Below are 16,797 nucleotides of genomic sequence, written 5' to 3'. Positions count from 1 at the left end.
ACGACAGCATTCCAGAACAACAAAAAATCTGACCTAAAATGCCATTAGTGCTGATGTTGAAAAATCCTGAGCTAGACATAAGAGACTGTTCTGGAAAGGTGGGTTTTTCCCTGAAGTTCACCTTCAGGAGGTTCATAAGCCCCTTAAAAATATACACAAAATTTTAGCCTGGTCTAGGGAAAGGGTCATAGCTTACATCTGATTCTTAAAGGTGTCCATCACCAGAAGAGTCTTAAGAAACCTGAAAACCAAGGGTTTCAGGGACCAAGGATGAATAATGTGATTTCACTCAGAATATTATTGGGAAAGGCAGCTGGATCTGTTTGCTGTACATCAACCTGAGGTCTTAGTGGAGCTACTGAAAACCTGTAAGAAGGTAATGATAGGACAAAAGTTGTCTTGAAGTGGTTCCTCTATGCCAGGTGCCCAGGTTCTTTTCAATCAGGCCGCAAAACGGTACTCTCCTTTATGGGCTCTCTCATTCATTCCTCTATACCTAACCAGGCACCAACTCATGCTAACATTTCCTTCAAAACAAACCTTTCCTCTTCTCTTATCAACATCCTAGTCTAGGCCCAAACCCATTCATTCTTGGAACTGCAAAGCCCTCTTCCTTTTTTTTTTTTTTTTTTTTAAGATTTTATTTATTTATTCATGAGAGAGAGAGAGAGAAAGAGGCAGAGACATAGGCAGAGGGAGAAGCAGGCTCTCCGCGGGGACCCTGATGCAGGACTCAGTCCCAGGACCCCAGGATCACACCGTGAGCCGAAGGCAGATGCTCAACTACTGAGCCACCCAGGTTCCCCCCAAAGCCCTCTTCCTAATGAGCCCCTGGTTTATTCATCTTTGCAAACACAGCACCTAACAAACTTCTTGGTAGTGGCAAGCATTCAGTAAATTGTACTGCCAATTGAGGATGAGAAGAGAGTCACAAGACTACCCCATATTAGTTAAAACAAATTAGAGCTATCTCTCATTACTCCCATTATGTGGGAGTAGGTTACTCACCTGGAGAGGTTCCTAATTAGGTCCCAGCAGATACTGTGGATTGGGGATTGAGGGGAAGGAATGGTAAAGTAGAAGTAGAGCTTCCCAGCTAGGACTAGGGCAAATGTGACAAATTGAGTTTTCAATGGATAATTCCCACCTTCCCCCAACTCCAGTAGGATAATCAGGGATAATCAGCCAGATAGGGAGGGTGTATAAGTCTATCCCAAGTCCACAAACCAGTCATTTGCTGATTCCAGGTTTATTTCTTGTCACAGTATCCCCTAGCTATAACTTTCCTTAGATACCAAGTTCTGTTTTTTCTTTTCTTTTTTTATTTTTTTAAGTAGTCTCTACACATCCAACCTGGGGCTACGTGGAACATAGGACCGGGAGATCAAGTGCACATGCTCCACTCACTGAACCAGCCAGGTGCTCCAGATACCAAGTTCCTATTATCTTCCTTCACACTAAATCCTCAATAGGTCTCACGGCTAAGTATAAATTGCACACCTTATCTGTTTAAAAATTGTCCCTGCCCTTACCTACACATAAGGCTCATTTTCCAGGAACCTCCTCCACTCTCCTCTCCACCAACCTTCTTCTGTTCTTCCTACTGAGTTCCTCGCTGTCAGAGGAGCGAGATTTTTATTAGTTAACTGCACTCACACCTTACCTCTGAACTCCAGATGCCACTCTTCTGCTACTCACTTTGCCTACAGAAACCTTCCTTTTCCAACTTTTTTTTTTTTTAAGATTTTATTTATTTATTAGAGAGAGGCAGAGACACAGGCAGAGGGAGAAGCAGGCTCCACGCAGCAAGCCCGACGTAGGACTCGATCCCGGGTTTCCAAGATCACGCCCCGGGCTGAAGGCGGCGCTAAGCCACTGAGCCACCCAGGCTGCCCCCAACCATTTTCTTCTTACGCGGTCAATACAGCTCGATTTAGTGCTTAGTTGTTTTGGACGCTTTCCATCCCATGTGTCAGCTTCCCCAGCACACCCACATTCAGAATTAAAGCACGCACCCAGTCTTCACCTGGGTGGCCCATCACCCCCTCCACCCCCACCCCCCCAGAGGAGACACCCTAACACAGCCAAGATTGCCTGGTGAATTTTAATTTGGATTTGTTGAAGTTAAAATCGGGATCGCGACCCCCAAGTATTCCTGAGTTGGTTGCTGTGTATATATTTGGTGATCCACCTGGAAATCCAAAGTAACGTTAAGTATTCAAGGCAATGTTTAAAAACGAATATACACGGGAAGATGGGGAAAATCACTTCTAAAAACTGCAGCATCTAACCATCTCCGTAAAATTGTCTACCACCCGAAAACCTCGAGAACGAGTCTGCTGGACCCAAAACGAAGGAACTCGGAACCCCCACCCCAAAGTCACTCAAAAAAACCTCCGCGAGGCGCCTTCGCGGGCGGAGCTGCCCGAAACACAGCCTCGCAAAAGTCCCACCCGCGCTCTACTCGCCGGGCGCGGAGGGCCGCTGACTCCACCCCCTCCGAGAACGCTGGCCTGTGATTGGCTACGACGCTTCCTGAAGCCGCCCAATAGCGAGCGAGCAGCTGCTTTAGCCTCCGGAGCTTGCAGGAGGAACATGGCGGACCGGCTCACACAGCTGCAGGACGCGGTGAACTCGGTGAGCGATTTTGCTCTGTTGGTCTCTGTCTTCCCCTTTCTTAAGGTAAAACGAGGGCAAAGGGCCCCGGGAAAAACACACGAAAGTGGGGAGCGGACTGGGGCAGGGCTTCCGCAGAAAGCGCTGGCGGCGGCGGGAGGCGGCGCGGCGTCCTGGGAGGTTTGAGGCCGGCTGCCGGCTTCGCGGAGAGCTGAGGGAGCAGCAGCCTCTTTCACCGGAAAAGTAGGGGGTCTCTCTGTCAGGACACTTAGGCGTCACGGTCCTGTCCTGTTCTCTGGGAACAGTTTTATTTTACTGCCAGTCGTACTTCTGGGCTCACTTCTCTTTCGGGGGTAAGGGGGAAAGCGGCAGAAGCTCCTTGTTTCCCTTATCAGTGTTAAGCCGCGAAGGAGAAACTGTGCTCCTGACGATTGGATATTTTTTTGTTAAATGTCAGCCGAGAGTATTCCTGCGTCAGGACTTTGCAGGTTGAGCCTGGAGTGATGGTGAGGTGAGAAATTCTGTTTCCTCTTCGTTGGTTCCCAGAGACAAAGGGTCTCGTTCCATCTCTTGGCGCTCCCTGGCATCAATCAGTTTGGGAAAACTGACATCTTTAGGAGAGTGAATCTTCTAATCCTTGCGTATGTTCCCATTTATTTAAGTCTTTAATGTGTCGCAAAAAGTCTACTTTCTGTTAAGGGTCAGTTCTTGTAAGCCGACCCCCTTACTTTGATCCTTATTATTTTTTTCCTGTTATGCCTGACTGGAAAGTACATGCGAACCAGAGGATTCATGTGCTCATGACCATAAAGAGTTCAACAGTTTGCCATTAGTTATATTTCTCATTGTCAATCTGTTTTTTTGTTTGTTTGTTTGTTTTAAAGGTTTTATTTATTTATTCATGAGAAAGAGAAGTACAATCCATGCAAGGGAGCCCGACGCGGGACTCGATCTGGGGTCTCCAGGATCACACCCTGGGCCGAAGGCGGCGCTAAACCGCTGAGCCACCCGGGCCTGCCAATCTGTTTATAATTTGATATCCCAGGTCAAATGTCTTTAGAGAGAGAATATGTTGACTGGAAAATCGAAGTATCTGGTCCCTTGCCAGTTTTTTTCACACCGGAAGATAAGAAGTTAGGATTCTTGTTGCATCCATCTTTGTTCACTTCAAATGAGGGGGGAATCGACTTGTGAAAAACTGATGTACTCCGGGCGGCCCCGGGTGGCTTAGCGGTTTAGCGCCACCTTCAGCCCGGGGTGTGATCTGGAGACTCAGGATCGAGTCCCACCTCAGGCTCCCTGCATGGAGTGGGCTTGTGTCTGTGCCTCTCTCCCTCTTCCCCCCCCCCCCCCCCCCGTCTCTCAATAAATAGTCTTAAAAAAAATAAAATAAAACTGACTTACTCCGTAAATAAAATAAGACCTTTTAGGACTGAGAGGGCTAGCCCCTAAAGGTTGATGAAGTCACTAAGATAAATTCTACTTTATGGTGACATGCGTGGGCTGCCAGCCAACTTCCTTCTGGGAGATATTACTTTGAGGCTCTTCAGAATCAAATTGTAACGATGCTGCTGGGCAGAAATGTTATTTTAGGAGAAATGTTGCATATTCATACATGTCTTGTAACCAGAGAGATAATAGGAGACAGTGAATATGGCCTTGACTCCAGGGTAAGCATGCTGATAATTGGATTTTGGAGAGAAATCTCTAGGTTTAGTGTGAATGCCTAATGTGTATGTAAGCACTCTCATGTTTACAGAAAAATACTCCTTGAGGAGTTTACAGTCTAATTGGAATGATGTCATATACTCAAGACATTTAAATAATTTAAAAGTAAGATTTGGTTAGGTGTTTATAATGAATCAAGCGCCTTCAAATGTAAGTGCTGAGGTAAATTGGAATAGAGAGTGATATGAACTGAAGTAAAGGAAATCTTCTAAGCATTGATCTGAATTGTAATTATTTGTAAAATTATTAAAGTTATTTGTTTTACCCCCTGAGAACTCCATGAGGTCAGAAGCTGTGCCTTTGTTCATTGTTTCATTATAATGTTTATTACAATGCTTGTCATAGAGTTGATTTTTTTAATATTTATTGAATAAATGGATCTTGAGAGAGCTTTTGAAGAACACAACAGTTAGCCACTGTGTTGAATATTTATGCTTGTGTGTTTTCTTTATTCCTTAGAACAGTGGTGTAATGTGAAAATGTTCCCAGTTTAAAAATTAAAAACTGTACTCAGGTTACTAGAACCAGAATTGGAATCCACATCTGTACAGCTTCTAAGCACTTAATACTGTGCCATTACAAGTAGCAAAACATGAGCAACACAGTATAGTCTGGAATGAATTTATCACTAGTTAGGTATATATGAAGGAATTAGTAGAAAATGAAGAAGTAGAGTTGACTTAGATTATCGAAAGCTTTGAAATAGCCTGAAGGGTTGGAGATTAATCTTAAAGGCCATGTTGGGGTGAGCTCAAATTTAAAAAAAAAAATTTTTTTTTAAAGATTTATTTGAGGGCAGCCCAGATGGCTCAGCGGTTTAGTGCCGCCTTCAGCCCAGGGCGTGATCCTGGAGTTCCGGGATCGAGTCCTGCATTGGGCTCCCTGCATGGAGCCTGCTTCTCCCTCTGCCTGTGTCTCTGCCTCTCTCTGTCTCTCTCTTCTCTGTGTATTCTCATGAATAAATAAAATCTTTAAAAAAAATAAAGATTTATTTGAGAGAGAGAGAACACAAGTGGGAGGGGCAAAGGGGGAGGGAGAGAATATTGAGCAGACTCCTTGCTGAGAGTGGAGCCCTACACAGGGCCTGATCTCATAACCCTGAGATCACTACCTGAGCTGAAACCAGGAGTTGGACAATTAACCAACTATACCACCCAGATGCCCCTGAGCTCAGAATTTTTAAGCAGGGTAAAATAAGTAGTGAACTAGAAAACTAGAAGGAGACTATTGTAACAATTCTGTTGTGAGATAATTGAACTCCTGCTGTTCCAATGATAGAATGAAAAGAAAATAGAACTATTTGAAGATGAAAGGAGATTAAGAGTCTGAAGTTAGACTGGTTTATAACTAGGAGATTCTCAATAAGATTAGATATTAAAGGAAACAGTTGACTTTGAGTTCAGTCATTTAAAAAATGGCAGAGAAACTTAGTGGAAATAGTTACAGATTGGAAATAAGTGAGATTCAAAAGGTCAGGACTATTGAGGGAAGCTAGTGGGGAGGATAGGAGTTTTAACTTTGCCAACTGTAAGGAACTGGTATTCTCTTGTCTTCAAAACTGTTTAAGGAATACTGTTAGAGCACTGGGAGTTTACAGCTTGAGTCACAGAGGAAAACATTTCCAAGTACTTAAGGTAGAGGTTTTTTTTTTTTTTTTTAATTGACAGAACATTAGTTTCAGGTGTACAACATAATGGTTCACTATTTGCATATATTGTGAAGTCACAATAAATCTAGTTAACATGTCACTGTACTGTAGTTATAAAGTTCATTTTTTTTTCTTTTGATGAGAACTTCTAAGATAACTCTTAGCAATTTTAAAATATACAAACAGTATTAACCATAGTCACCATATTGTACGTTATATCCCCATGACTTAAGGGGATAGGAAGGTTGTACTTTTTTGACTCCCTTCACCCTTTTTGCCCACCATAAGCCCCACCTCACCTCTGATAACCAGGAGTCTTTGTATGTGAGCTCAGTTTTTGTTTAGATTACACATATAAGTGAAATCATGTAATATTTGTCTTTCCCTGACTTATTTCATTTAGCATAATGCCCGCAAGGTCTATTCTTGTTGCAATGGCAAGATTTCCCCCGTTTTTCTTTAATGGCTGAATGATGTGCCTGTGTGTGTGTACCACAGTTTCTTTTTTCATTCATGCATCATGGCCTTATAATTTCTTCAGGTGGAGTCTTTTCCCCACTATTTTTTTATAGTTGTAACTACTTTAGTCTCAAAAAAGGGATCAAATACTTTGTATATAAATTACATATTTTAAAATTTATCCTAAGGCCATACTTACATATTTGCCAGTCAGATTTGCTTTCTTCCACCGCTACCCCCCAAAAATCCCTACTTCTGCTTGTAACAAGTGTTGGCATTTATTTCTCTTATCATTCTGTTACCTTGGGAAGAAAACAAAGATTATCTTGTATTTCCTGTTAACTGTTTCAACTATGTTGATACCAAACCTAGTTTCCTTGCGTGATTAAACATTTAATCATTGTTAATAATAACTAGCTAATTTTATCCCAGATTCTTCCTGTTTTATTCCCTTGCTTAGATATTGTTATTCTAGAAACTTATTTTTGTTGCTGTTACTGGTAAAATCCTTAAAACTGATCAGTCCTTTCTAACTCTGACACATTTTCTTTGGCTTCAAGCTTGCAGATCAGTTTTGTAATGCCATTGGAGTGTTGCAGCAGTGTGGTCCTCCTGCTTCTTTCAGTAATATTCAGACAGCAATTAACAAAGATCAGCCAGCTAATCCTACAGAAGGTAAATAGATTTTCTTGGCTTCTCTTCATTTGACCCTTATAATCTTTATAATCTTTTAATATTAAATTTATTGAGAAATACAGCTTACTTATGATTTGAGAATATTACTGTAAGTTTTGTTATAAAAGATGATTTCATTAGTTATTCTACATTTCGTAATTCTGTTCATGACAAAAAGCAGATTGTTATTCCTTTACAGCTGACTTTACATGAATTTAGCAGAATTTCACTTGAGGGGCCTTAATAAGGAAGGCATTCCATTTACATATTCTTTTATTCAAATGACTGACATACTGTCCTAAAAAAATGAAATAATTATGTTTAGTTCCCAATTTGAGTTAATAGTAAGGCTACTTCTCAAACATGTGATAGGGTTGGTGTGTTAGAATTACATTTTAATCATTCAAAGCATAGTACAGAAAAAGTTTATGACCTTCTCTGGTTTCATTAGGTTCAAATTTAATTTCTACTTCTGAAAACTTGACATTTCCTAATACTCTAAATGAGTAATATCTTTCTTTAGAATATGCCCAGCTTTTTGCAGCACTAATTGCACGAACAGCAAAGGACATTGATGTTTTGATAGATTCATTACCCAGTGAAGAATCTACAGCTGCTTTACAGGTAAAAATCTCTTTTCCTTTGAGAAATTTGCTAGTAGAGTATTTTGATTAAAGGAGGTGTTTTTTTTTTTTTTTTTTTAAGATTTTATTTATTTATTCATGAGAGTGTGTAACACTGAGAGAAAGAGAGGCAGAGACACAGGCAGAGAAGAAGCAGGCTCCTTGCAGGGAGTCCGACGTGGGACTCGATCCCCAGTCTCCAGGGTCATGCCCTGGGCTGAAGGTGGCACTAAACCACTGATCCACCCAGGCTGCCCAGGAGATTTTTTTTTTTTTAAGTTATCTCTACACTGAACCCATGAGGGCTTGAACTCATGACCCCAAGATCCAAGAATCACAACACTCCTCTGACTGAGCCAGTCATTGCCCCAAAGATTTAATACCTTTTGTTACAATATTCAAAGTTTCCTTAAGATTAAGTTTCATTTATTTATTTTTGAAAGATTTTATTTTTAAGTAATCTCTACATCCAACATGGGGACCGAAGTCACAACCCTGAGATCAAGAGTCACGTGCTCCACTGACTGAGCCAGCCAGGCACCCCAAGATTAAGTTTTAAAATGGAAGTTTTGTTAATTGTAAACTACTGTAGTCTATTAAAGATCATGCTGAATATATATGGTTGTCCAATTTCGAGCTATAAGGAAACTTCTTAGTCTTCTCAGTTTGGCTCTTTTCCTAGCAAAGAATGAGAGGAGAGTGGCATTCTGGGTGTGTAGAATAGTAGTGTCCAAAAGCAGTGTCACATCTAGAGTGTCACATCTAGACAGAGATCTCTAATTGAAAATTCATTCTTTTAAGTAATTCATACAGGGAAAGCTCCTTAAAAGTTACCTGATTTTAGAGTTTCTTTCTTTTTTTTTTTTTAAAGATTTATTTATTTATTTATTCATGAGAGACAGAGAGAGAGAGAGGCAGAGACATAGGCAGAGGGAGAAGCAGGCTCCATGTAGGAAGCCCGATGTGGGACTCGATCCCTGGACTCCAGGATCACGCCCTGAGCCAAAGGCATATGCTCAACTGCTGAGCCACCCAGGCGTCCCCTGATTTTAGAATTTCTGACACTGAAAAATCTATCATAATGGTTGCAGAATCATCCAGATTTAAAAATAAATACTTCTGCAGTTTTTTTTCTTCTCAACTCTTAACTAATCTCCAAGTTTTTCATTTCTCAAAAGATTTTTAAATTTGTGTCTTACAAAGGCTGCTAGCTTGTATAAGCTGGAAGAAGAAAACCACGAAGCTGCTACATGTCTGGAGGATGTTGTTTACCGAGGGGACATGCTTCTGGAAAAGATACAAAGTGCACTTGCTGATATTGCACAGTCACAACTGAAGACAAGGAGTGGTACCCATAGCCAGTCTCTTCCAGACTCATAGTACCGGTATCTACCATGTGGGTGAGAAAAGAACTATTTCAGTGCCATTAAGAGTTCTGCATCAAATTTAGATGTAAGCCTTACCAACAGTTACAGAAACATTAAGCACTATGACACATGTTACCTTTTTAGCTATTTTTTAATAGTCTTCTATTTTCACTCTTGATAAATAAGCCTCTAAAATTGCGATTGAACCAGTTTTAAACCATCATATCATTTTTTTATTATTGGAATGAAATTATTGAGGCAGATATTGCATTAATGGTTATATTATTATTAAACAGATGTACTTTAAAATTCTGTTGTGACATTTCTATTTTTATTTTTATCAAATTTCTACAGTCTTTTTTGCAAATCAAATATCCCTCAAGCCAAAGGAGAAATGGTAAATGTAGAGATATGAGACATTTCAATATAGGTTGATATCCTTCTGCCTCTTCAGAGGTGACATTATATAAATTTGGAGTTTGAGCAAGGAAGGTTTCTGAAACCATATTGCTTTTAAGAAACTTAGGGTTAGTGTAGTTCGGTGAGAGATTAGATCACTTTTATGGAAACATTCCTCTTTTTCCAGAACCTCATACCCATTTTGTTTCATCTCCCATGTGTTTCTACTGAGAAAAGCCTAGGAGACAGAACAAGTTACAATATGATCATCTTTCCTATCATAGAATTGCAGTGCTATTATGAGAGGATTTTTCTTCATCCTGAACTATCCTTTCACATATCTTTTGACCTGCTTTTTTCATTCTTAATTTGCATAATAACGTATGTTCCCAGAGTTACTGATTCCTTCTCATCCTTTTTCTCTATCTGAAGGTTCCGTCATCTGACCTTGTTAACCTTTTAGTCTTTATTCCTGCATTCTAATCTGACCAGAACATAATTCTGCTACATCAGTTACTTTAATTCATTTTCTGCATTCTACCTTAGTTTATTATTGCTTACATTTGTATCAGTATTATCAAATATGATTGTGCAGCCAGCTCTTTATTCTTCTTTAATCCACTGATTATTTCCACTAGAATGCTGGAGTTGAAATGTATTCCATATTGTAACTTGTTCTGTCTCCTGAGGCTACAGTTTTCAGAATATGCTCAGCTACATTTCCTGCAATCTAGTACTACCCAGAGTTTAAGAAAGTGCAAGAACAATAGTCTGAGATTCTGTTACTCCCATCATAATCCAGCTCTTCCATAGTTCTTTTTTTTTTTTTTTTTTTTTTTTCTTCCATAGTTCTTGAAAAATATTGTTTAGGGGCACATTTTAACTCCAAAATACAATTTATAGAATCATTAATTTTTAGAGTTATATTAAATGTTACCATACCAATAGATATTAAAATGTTTGCTTATTCTCTCTGATATCACTTAAAATGTGTTTTACTTAAGTTTTTTTTAATTTTTATTTTTAAGTAATCTTTTGGGCTTGAGCTTGCAGCCTTGAAGTTAAGAGTACGTGCTCTACTAACTGAGCCAGCCAGGTGCCCCATGAGTAATCTTCCTTGCTTTCTGCTTTCTCTTTTTCTTTCTTTAAGATTTTTTGTTTTAATTTTTTGTTTTTTGTTTTTTAATTTTATTTGAGGGAGAGAGAGAGAGAATGAGCAGAGCAGGGAGGAGAGGGAGGAGGAAAAGCAGATTCCCTGCTGAGCAGGGAGCCCGATGCAGGACTCAAGCCCAGGACCCCAAGATTATGACCTGAGCTGAAGGCAGACTCTTAACTGACTGAACCACCCAGGCACCCCATTAAGTTTTACTTATTTAAGTAATCTTTATACCCAACATGGGGCTCGAACCCCAAGATCAAGAAGTACATACTCTCCTGATTGAGATAGGTGTCCCTTTAAAATTTATCAGAATTTTATCAGACACCTGGGTGGCTCAGTGGTTTAGCAACTGCCTTTGGCCCAGGGTGTGATCCTGGAGTCCCGGGATTGAGTCCCGTGTCGGGCTCCCAGAATGGAGCCTGCTTCTCCCTCTGCCTGTGTCTCTGCCTCTCTCTCTCTCTCACTCTCTCTATCATGAATAAATAAATAAATCTTTAAAAAATAATAATAATAAATAAATAAAATGAATTTTTAAACACTAGCATGAGGTAGAAGATAAGGAACTGACAAAAGAAAGTAATATTCAAAGTACTGAATAATACAATTAGCTGCAAGAAAGAAGTGCAAAAAGTTATATAGCATTAAGCTGGTAGACTACTGTTATCCTTACCTGAGATTTTTATATTTGAAATTACCTGTTTTTTTCTGGTTTAAGGTGTTATAAAAAAGGGTAATACATATTCTGAAATATTCATAAAGATTTTATAAGATAAGTCATAAAGACTGTATACAGTAGCTTCTCTTAGCCATCATTTTGTGTACATGGCTGTTGGATGAGGAAGTCCTTAAAGCTGAAATGGTATGGGCAGTGATGATTTTGCTGCCTGGTACACGGCTTTGGGAGGACAGAAAACAATAGATATCTATGTCTTTCATCTTGCAATTCCTCCCTCCCCTTCTACCCAGATCTAAGTTGTTTTAAGGAGAAAAATCCTTAAAGATGGGGCAATGGTCTTTCTCTTTGCAAAGGACCATAGACCCTATGTCCCTGTTGGAATTTTCTGGGGGATTAAGGAAAGGAGGAACACAAACCTTCATGGCTTTGTTGGATATGGACACCCAGGTTACTATCATACTTGGCCTAGTGGGAGAGAGGACATGCAAATTCAACTTTGGGTCTAAGCAAAGTAACCAGTGAGGAAGTTAAATATAACTTTATTGCTAAATATAACTTAGGCTGACCTGATAACACTGTGGCTATAGCTTCTACTGTGAATGTATTATTGGAATAGACTTCATGTACACTTATAATTCCCCACATAAATGCCAGAGAAGATACTCCCATTCAGGACATGCTAAAAGTAGAGAGGTAGTCTTGTGTGTGACATGTAAAACAGTTTCCAACCAATTTTTCTGTCCTTTGCCTATGGAGTGCCTGGCCAATGACAGTTGAACACTGTGTTCTTGGAAAACAGTTAAGTTCCTCCATCCTATTGTATTTCTGTCAAATGGCTTCCTGCAAAGAACTACCTTTATCCCTCTGATTTTGTTTACGTGTGACAAAGCTAGACCCAGACCTCCAAATTCCTATTCTTTGTCTCATAAAGGGTTATTTGAACTGTTTGTCCCCATCGATCAATCTGGACAGAATGCCCTGTTACAACTGGATCAAACTTTAGTCTTCTCCCCTCAAAAACTCCTGAACTTTAATCTACCCTCAGTCTGAACCTGCACTGGAATGTGGAATAGTATCTCAATGACACCTCCTGAAAATTAACGGACCATAAAAAAAAAAAAAAAAGACTTTCCCCGGTCAACTGTCTCATATCAACTGCTCATCTCACTCCCTTACACTCAGATTTTTATATCATTGTTTACATACTCCTTCCTATTAAAGATAGTTCTTTTCCACCTGATATTTAAAACAATTGGAGATCTTATGGTCAGTGCATTCTCATTGCAACAACATTTTCCAATAAAGTTTTTCTGTACTCAAGTCTGGATTTGTTTTTACTTGACACCACTTGTGTAAAAAGAAACCTCCTCTTCTCTCATCACATAGCCCCAGGGGCTAAGATTGGGGCAAAGGGGGCTGAGGCACTCATTCACTGTGAAGTAATAAGAAATCTGTCTCTCAGAACATCTTATGTGTACATTTAGGATAAGATTCATAAAGAGAATATTAATATTAAAAACCCAACCCTATGAGATGTAAATAACTCAGAGTTGAAAGAGGAAATTATAACAGAAATTAGGACATAATTCTAAACTTAATGAAAATATTACACATAGAGACTTGGAGTGCAGCAGGCACGCAAGGGAGGTGACCTCGAGGCAGGTAATAAATCCTCATTAGTCAAGATGTCTTCAGCACCTGTGCCTCCTAGCTTTAAAAAGGAACCGCACAAAGAGACAGACTTTGGAAACCCAGGGCTCAGGGGTCTGTACAACAACCTTATTTCCAGTTGTGAATCCAGAGCTCTAAATTAAACCTAACCTGTAATGACTTTTGGATTCATGTGGCTTGCATTGGTTATCTACATGCAACACGAGAATACAAAGAACCTTTCTGAAGCTATCAATAGGGACACGGTTCTATGAGGAGGAAAACATCCAGATAGGATTAATAGTGCTGGATACTGCAGATGGAGCTTTATTGAGGGCTCTGAAATCATCAGATGAAAAACTGCAGTCTCATGCTTCTTGTTCTGGAATGCATTGATGACGAAAGAAGGTAGCAGTTGCAACCAGACCACTAGAGTAAATGTCATTGTCACAGAGCTGCAGCCCTTCTGTCAGTCTCCACAGCAAGAGCTTCTCAATATTTTTCTTTTATTAAGTCTTTGAATAAAAGTGCTATGGGAATGGAAGTCATTTTTGTTAATTATTAAGTTATTAAGTACCCAGTGATGTTAAAAACTTGTGGCATTCTAAGCATTTAGGAAAAAAATGTAAGTATTACCTTCTGTGGTTATATTAGGAAAAAAGAGGCTGAAAATCCGTGAGCTAAGGTTCCACCTGAAAGAAGGAAGGAAATAATGTCAAGAAATAAGCAAACAACCATGCCACGAGAAAATAAGGAAAAGCCCAAAGTTGGGCTTCAAAAGAAGTAATAGAATTGACAATTTAGGCAAGTTTGGTCAAGGAAAAAAAATGATGTAAATAAACAATAAGAGGTCATATGCATTGATTTTAAAATACTAGAAAATTTGAGTAATGTTATGCCAATAAATTTGAAAATTTTTGGTAAAAAGATGTATTCCTAGAAAATGTAGCAAATAGAAATTATGGTCATACAGCCTTTAAAAAAATTCAGTCAGAAGTCTCCACAAAGAAAACATTAAGTCTAGAGAGTTTTATTAGTTTTGTTAAACATTCAGAGAGAAAAACTAATTTCACATAAAGCTCATTATTAATATTTCACGGACAGTACAGAAGTAAAAATTGAAACCAATCCCTCTCATGAATATGCAAAAATAATAGCAAATTAAAAGCCATTAGGTATGTATTAAAAATTGACTATCACAAATTTATGTTTAATCCCAGGGATACATGGAAGTTTTATCTTTGTAAGTTATTTTGTATTTTTATGAATTCTAAAATGCCCACCATTTTTTTTCTTAATTGTATCTTAAATTGGAATATTCAATGGGTGGTGGTTTTTTGCTTCCTTACTGGAACATAGAATGGTACGTTTTATAATTGGTGGGATCTTTGGTTAAAAATAGTAATTTATCACAGTAGGCCGAAATCAGAATCATATCATGTAACTTGTTGATAAAATTCAACATCTATTTACGAAAAAACTTGGCAAAGGAGAAACAAAAGCATTTTTAAAATATGAATTACAAAATATAGTGAACATCATATTAAAAGGTCAAGTGTATTTTCAGTTTGAGAAGACAAGGATGATTGCTGTAAACATATCTACTCATCTTTGTGCTGATAGTCGTAAGCAATACATCTAGCCATGAAAAGGACATAAAAATTATCAAAGAAAGGAAACGATTCTTATTATATAAGGATGAAATAATAACCCAGAGAGGAAATCAAGAGGATTCCATGGATATATTTTGGAATGGTTGTTGGATGTAACCACAATGCACAACACACCAGCCACATATGGAAGGAAAATACTTAAAAAAAAATTGTCCAGGGGCACCTGGGTGGCATAGTTGGTTAAATGTCTAACTCTTGGTTTCAATTCAGGTCATGAGATGGAGCCTGTGTCGGACTCTGGGCTCAGCGCAGAGTCTACTTGAGATTCTCTCCCTCTGCCCCTCCTATTCATTCTCTCTTTCTTGATAAATGAAATATTAAAAACATTTTTTCATACCATCAAAAATATTTCAAGGAATGAGTACAACTCAAATATAAGACAAAAATTAAGGAAAAATTCTAAAACTTAATTTTAAAACATTTTAGACTGAAATAGTAATACTATGTGGAACAGAAGAGTCATTAAAATATGTCCGTTTCCCTCACAGATTCATAGATTTAATACGATTTTAACTAGGTTTCCAACTGAGATTTCTCTGGAAATTGACAAGTTATTTCTAAAATTTATTGGAAGTCCCAAATGGCAATAGATCTCAAGATACTCATGAGGAAAACATAATGACAGAGCTTGCTTTAATAGTAATTAACACAGCATATATTAGTACAGGGATAGACAAATAGACCCATGGAAGAGAACAGAGACTCAGGATAGGACAGGAAAGAATTTTTAAAAATAGATACAAAAAGTTCACATCATAAAGGAAAAATAAAAATTATAATAAGCAATATGTGTCAGACACTTTCAAACTTACATATATTAACCAATTTAGAAAAGGTTAAATTCAACTGCATTAAATTTAGACCTTGTGTTCAGAGGGTTCCATAAAGAGTGAAGATGCAAACTCAGTTTGGAAGCAGTTATTTTCAATACTTGTAACTGTACAAGGGGTTAGTATCTAGGATATGTAAAGCTCTTCTATGAATTAATAAGAATCAATAGGAAAAAGATGAATAATCCAGTAGAAAAATTGCAAAACAGCCATTTCATAGTAGAGAAATAGCCGATAAAGAAAAAAAATGCTCCACCCCTTTGGCAATCAGAAAATTTTTTGAAAAGATTTTATTTGTTCATAAGAGACACAGAGAGAGGGGCAGAGACATAGGCAGAGGGAGAAGCAGGCTCCCTATGGGGAGCCGGATGCCGGACTCGATCCCCAGACTCGACCTGAGCCGAAAAGTGCTCAACCACTGAGCCACCTAGGCATCCTGGTAATTAGAAATTTTAATCTGGCTTTCTAGGTCTTTAGAAAATTAAGCTTTTCTAGGCAGGAAGACAGCATACTTTTTAATTTAACGCTTTGCTAGCTTGATTTAAATTTTATACATTTGGATATGGGTCCATGAGTTTCCATGCATTCTTGACCAGGCTACATATGTTCAGGACAGGCCTATGAAACATATGTTTATATAACTCAAAAGGCGATTCCAAGGACAAAATTTAGGTCAGTTATTACTCTGGTGGGGAAAGGGATGCCATTAGGGAAGAGCACAGCAGAACTTTTAAGGTAATGTAAAAATATTCTTGAACCAAGAGGTATGTATTTTAAGAAACTAATGCAAACTATATTTTCTTTATTTTAGAGAAAGTGAGAGAACAAGTGCAAGCGGGTGGGGAGGGGCAGAGGGAGAGAATCTTAAGCAGGCTTCACGCCCAGTGGGAGCCCACACACTGTCATCTCACTACCCTAAGATCACGAGCTGAGCTGAAATCAAGAGTTGGATGTTTAACCGACTGAGTCACCCAGGTGCTCCTAATGCAAGCTGTATCTAAAAGTCATGCTTTCAATAATAAGGTATAAAGCAGCACAGTTTTAAGCAGCATGATATGTTGTTTCATCTAAGTTTGAATTTAGGCAAAAGTGGCTTGCTTTTAGCTGTTATAGACATTGCTGGGAGAGGCTTTTCAATCTTCTTCCATTCATTCTGTCCGCCACACTCCTCAAAAGTTCAACAGTAGGTAGAATTTAGAAAGATGAACTTCCTATTACCATGACCCTGCTCCTCATCCTGTCTCTGCCTATTTAGGGTTCTCTCTTTCTTTTTTATCTTTCCGGATTGTCAAAG

General features: G+C 38.7%; 2 protein-coding genes and 1 pseudogene across 4 annotated transcripts in view; 2 read left to right on the top strand and 1 right to left on the bottom strand.

Moving 5' to 3' along the window:
* The window catches only part of TM7SF3 (transmembrane 7 superfamily member 3), a 50,413-nt gene extending 43,746 nt beyond the window's left edge, over nt 1–6,667 (bottom strand). Inside the window, exon 1 of the mRNA XM_072798580.1 lies at nt 6,651–6,667. Within this exon, the coding sequence (XP_072654681.1) occupies nt 6,651–6,652 (2 nt within the window). The 5' untranslated portion in view covers nt 6,653–6,667. The remainder of the gene's footprint in view (nt 1–6,650) is intronic.
* Nucleotides 2,493–9,425, top strand: MED21 (mediator complex subunit 21). Of its 3 annotated transcripts, none has more exons than XM_072798590.1 (4): nt 2,494–2,637; nt 7,012–7,126; nt 7,650–7,750; nt 8,953–9,425. In XM_072798590.1, exons 1-4 carry the CDS (start codon nt 2,596–2,598, stop codon nt 9,127–9,129), a joined length of 435 nt encoding a protein of 144 aa, XP_072654691.1. In that variant the 5' UTR covers nt 2,494–2,595; the 3' UTR covers nt 9,130–9,425. The 3 variants fall into 3 exon arrangements, with proteins under 3 accessions (XP_072654692.1, XP_072654691.1, XP_072654690.1); XM_072798589.1 differs by having other exon boundaries at nt 2,554–2,682; XM_072798591.1 differs by lacking the exon at nt 8,953–9,425 and having other exon boundaries at nt 2,493–2,637; nt 7,634–7,716.
* Nucleotides 9,426–12,788: 3,363 nt separating this feature from the next.
* Nucleotides 12,789–13,571, top strand: LOC140617338 (small integral membrane protein 8 pseudogene; annotated as a pseudogene).
* The last annotated feature ends 3,226 nt before the right edge of the window (nt 13,572–16,797 follow it).

This window comes from Canis lupus, chromosome 25 (genome assembly GCF_048164855.1).
Source record: "Canis lupus baileyi chromosome 25, mCanLup2.hap1, whole genome shotgun sequence".
Classification (NCBI taxonomy): Eukaryota; Metazoa; Chordata; class Mammalia; order Carnivora; family Canidae; genus Canis; species Canis lupus.
This window is presented reverse-complemented; position numbering and strand designations above follow the sequence as displayed.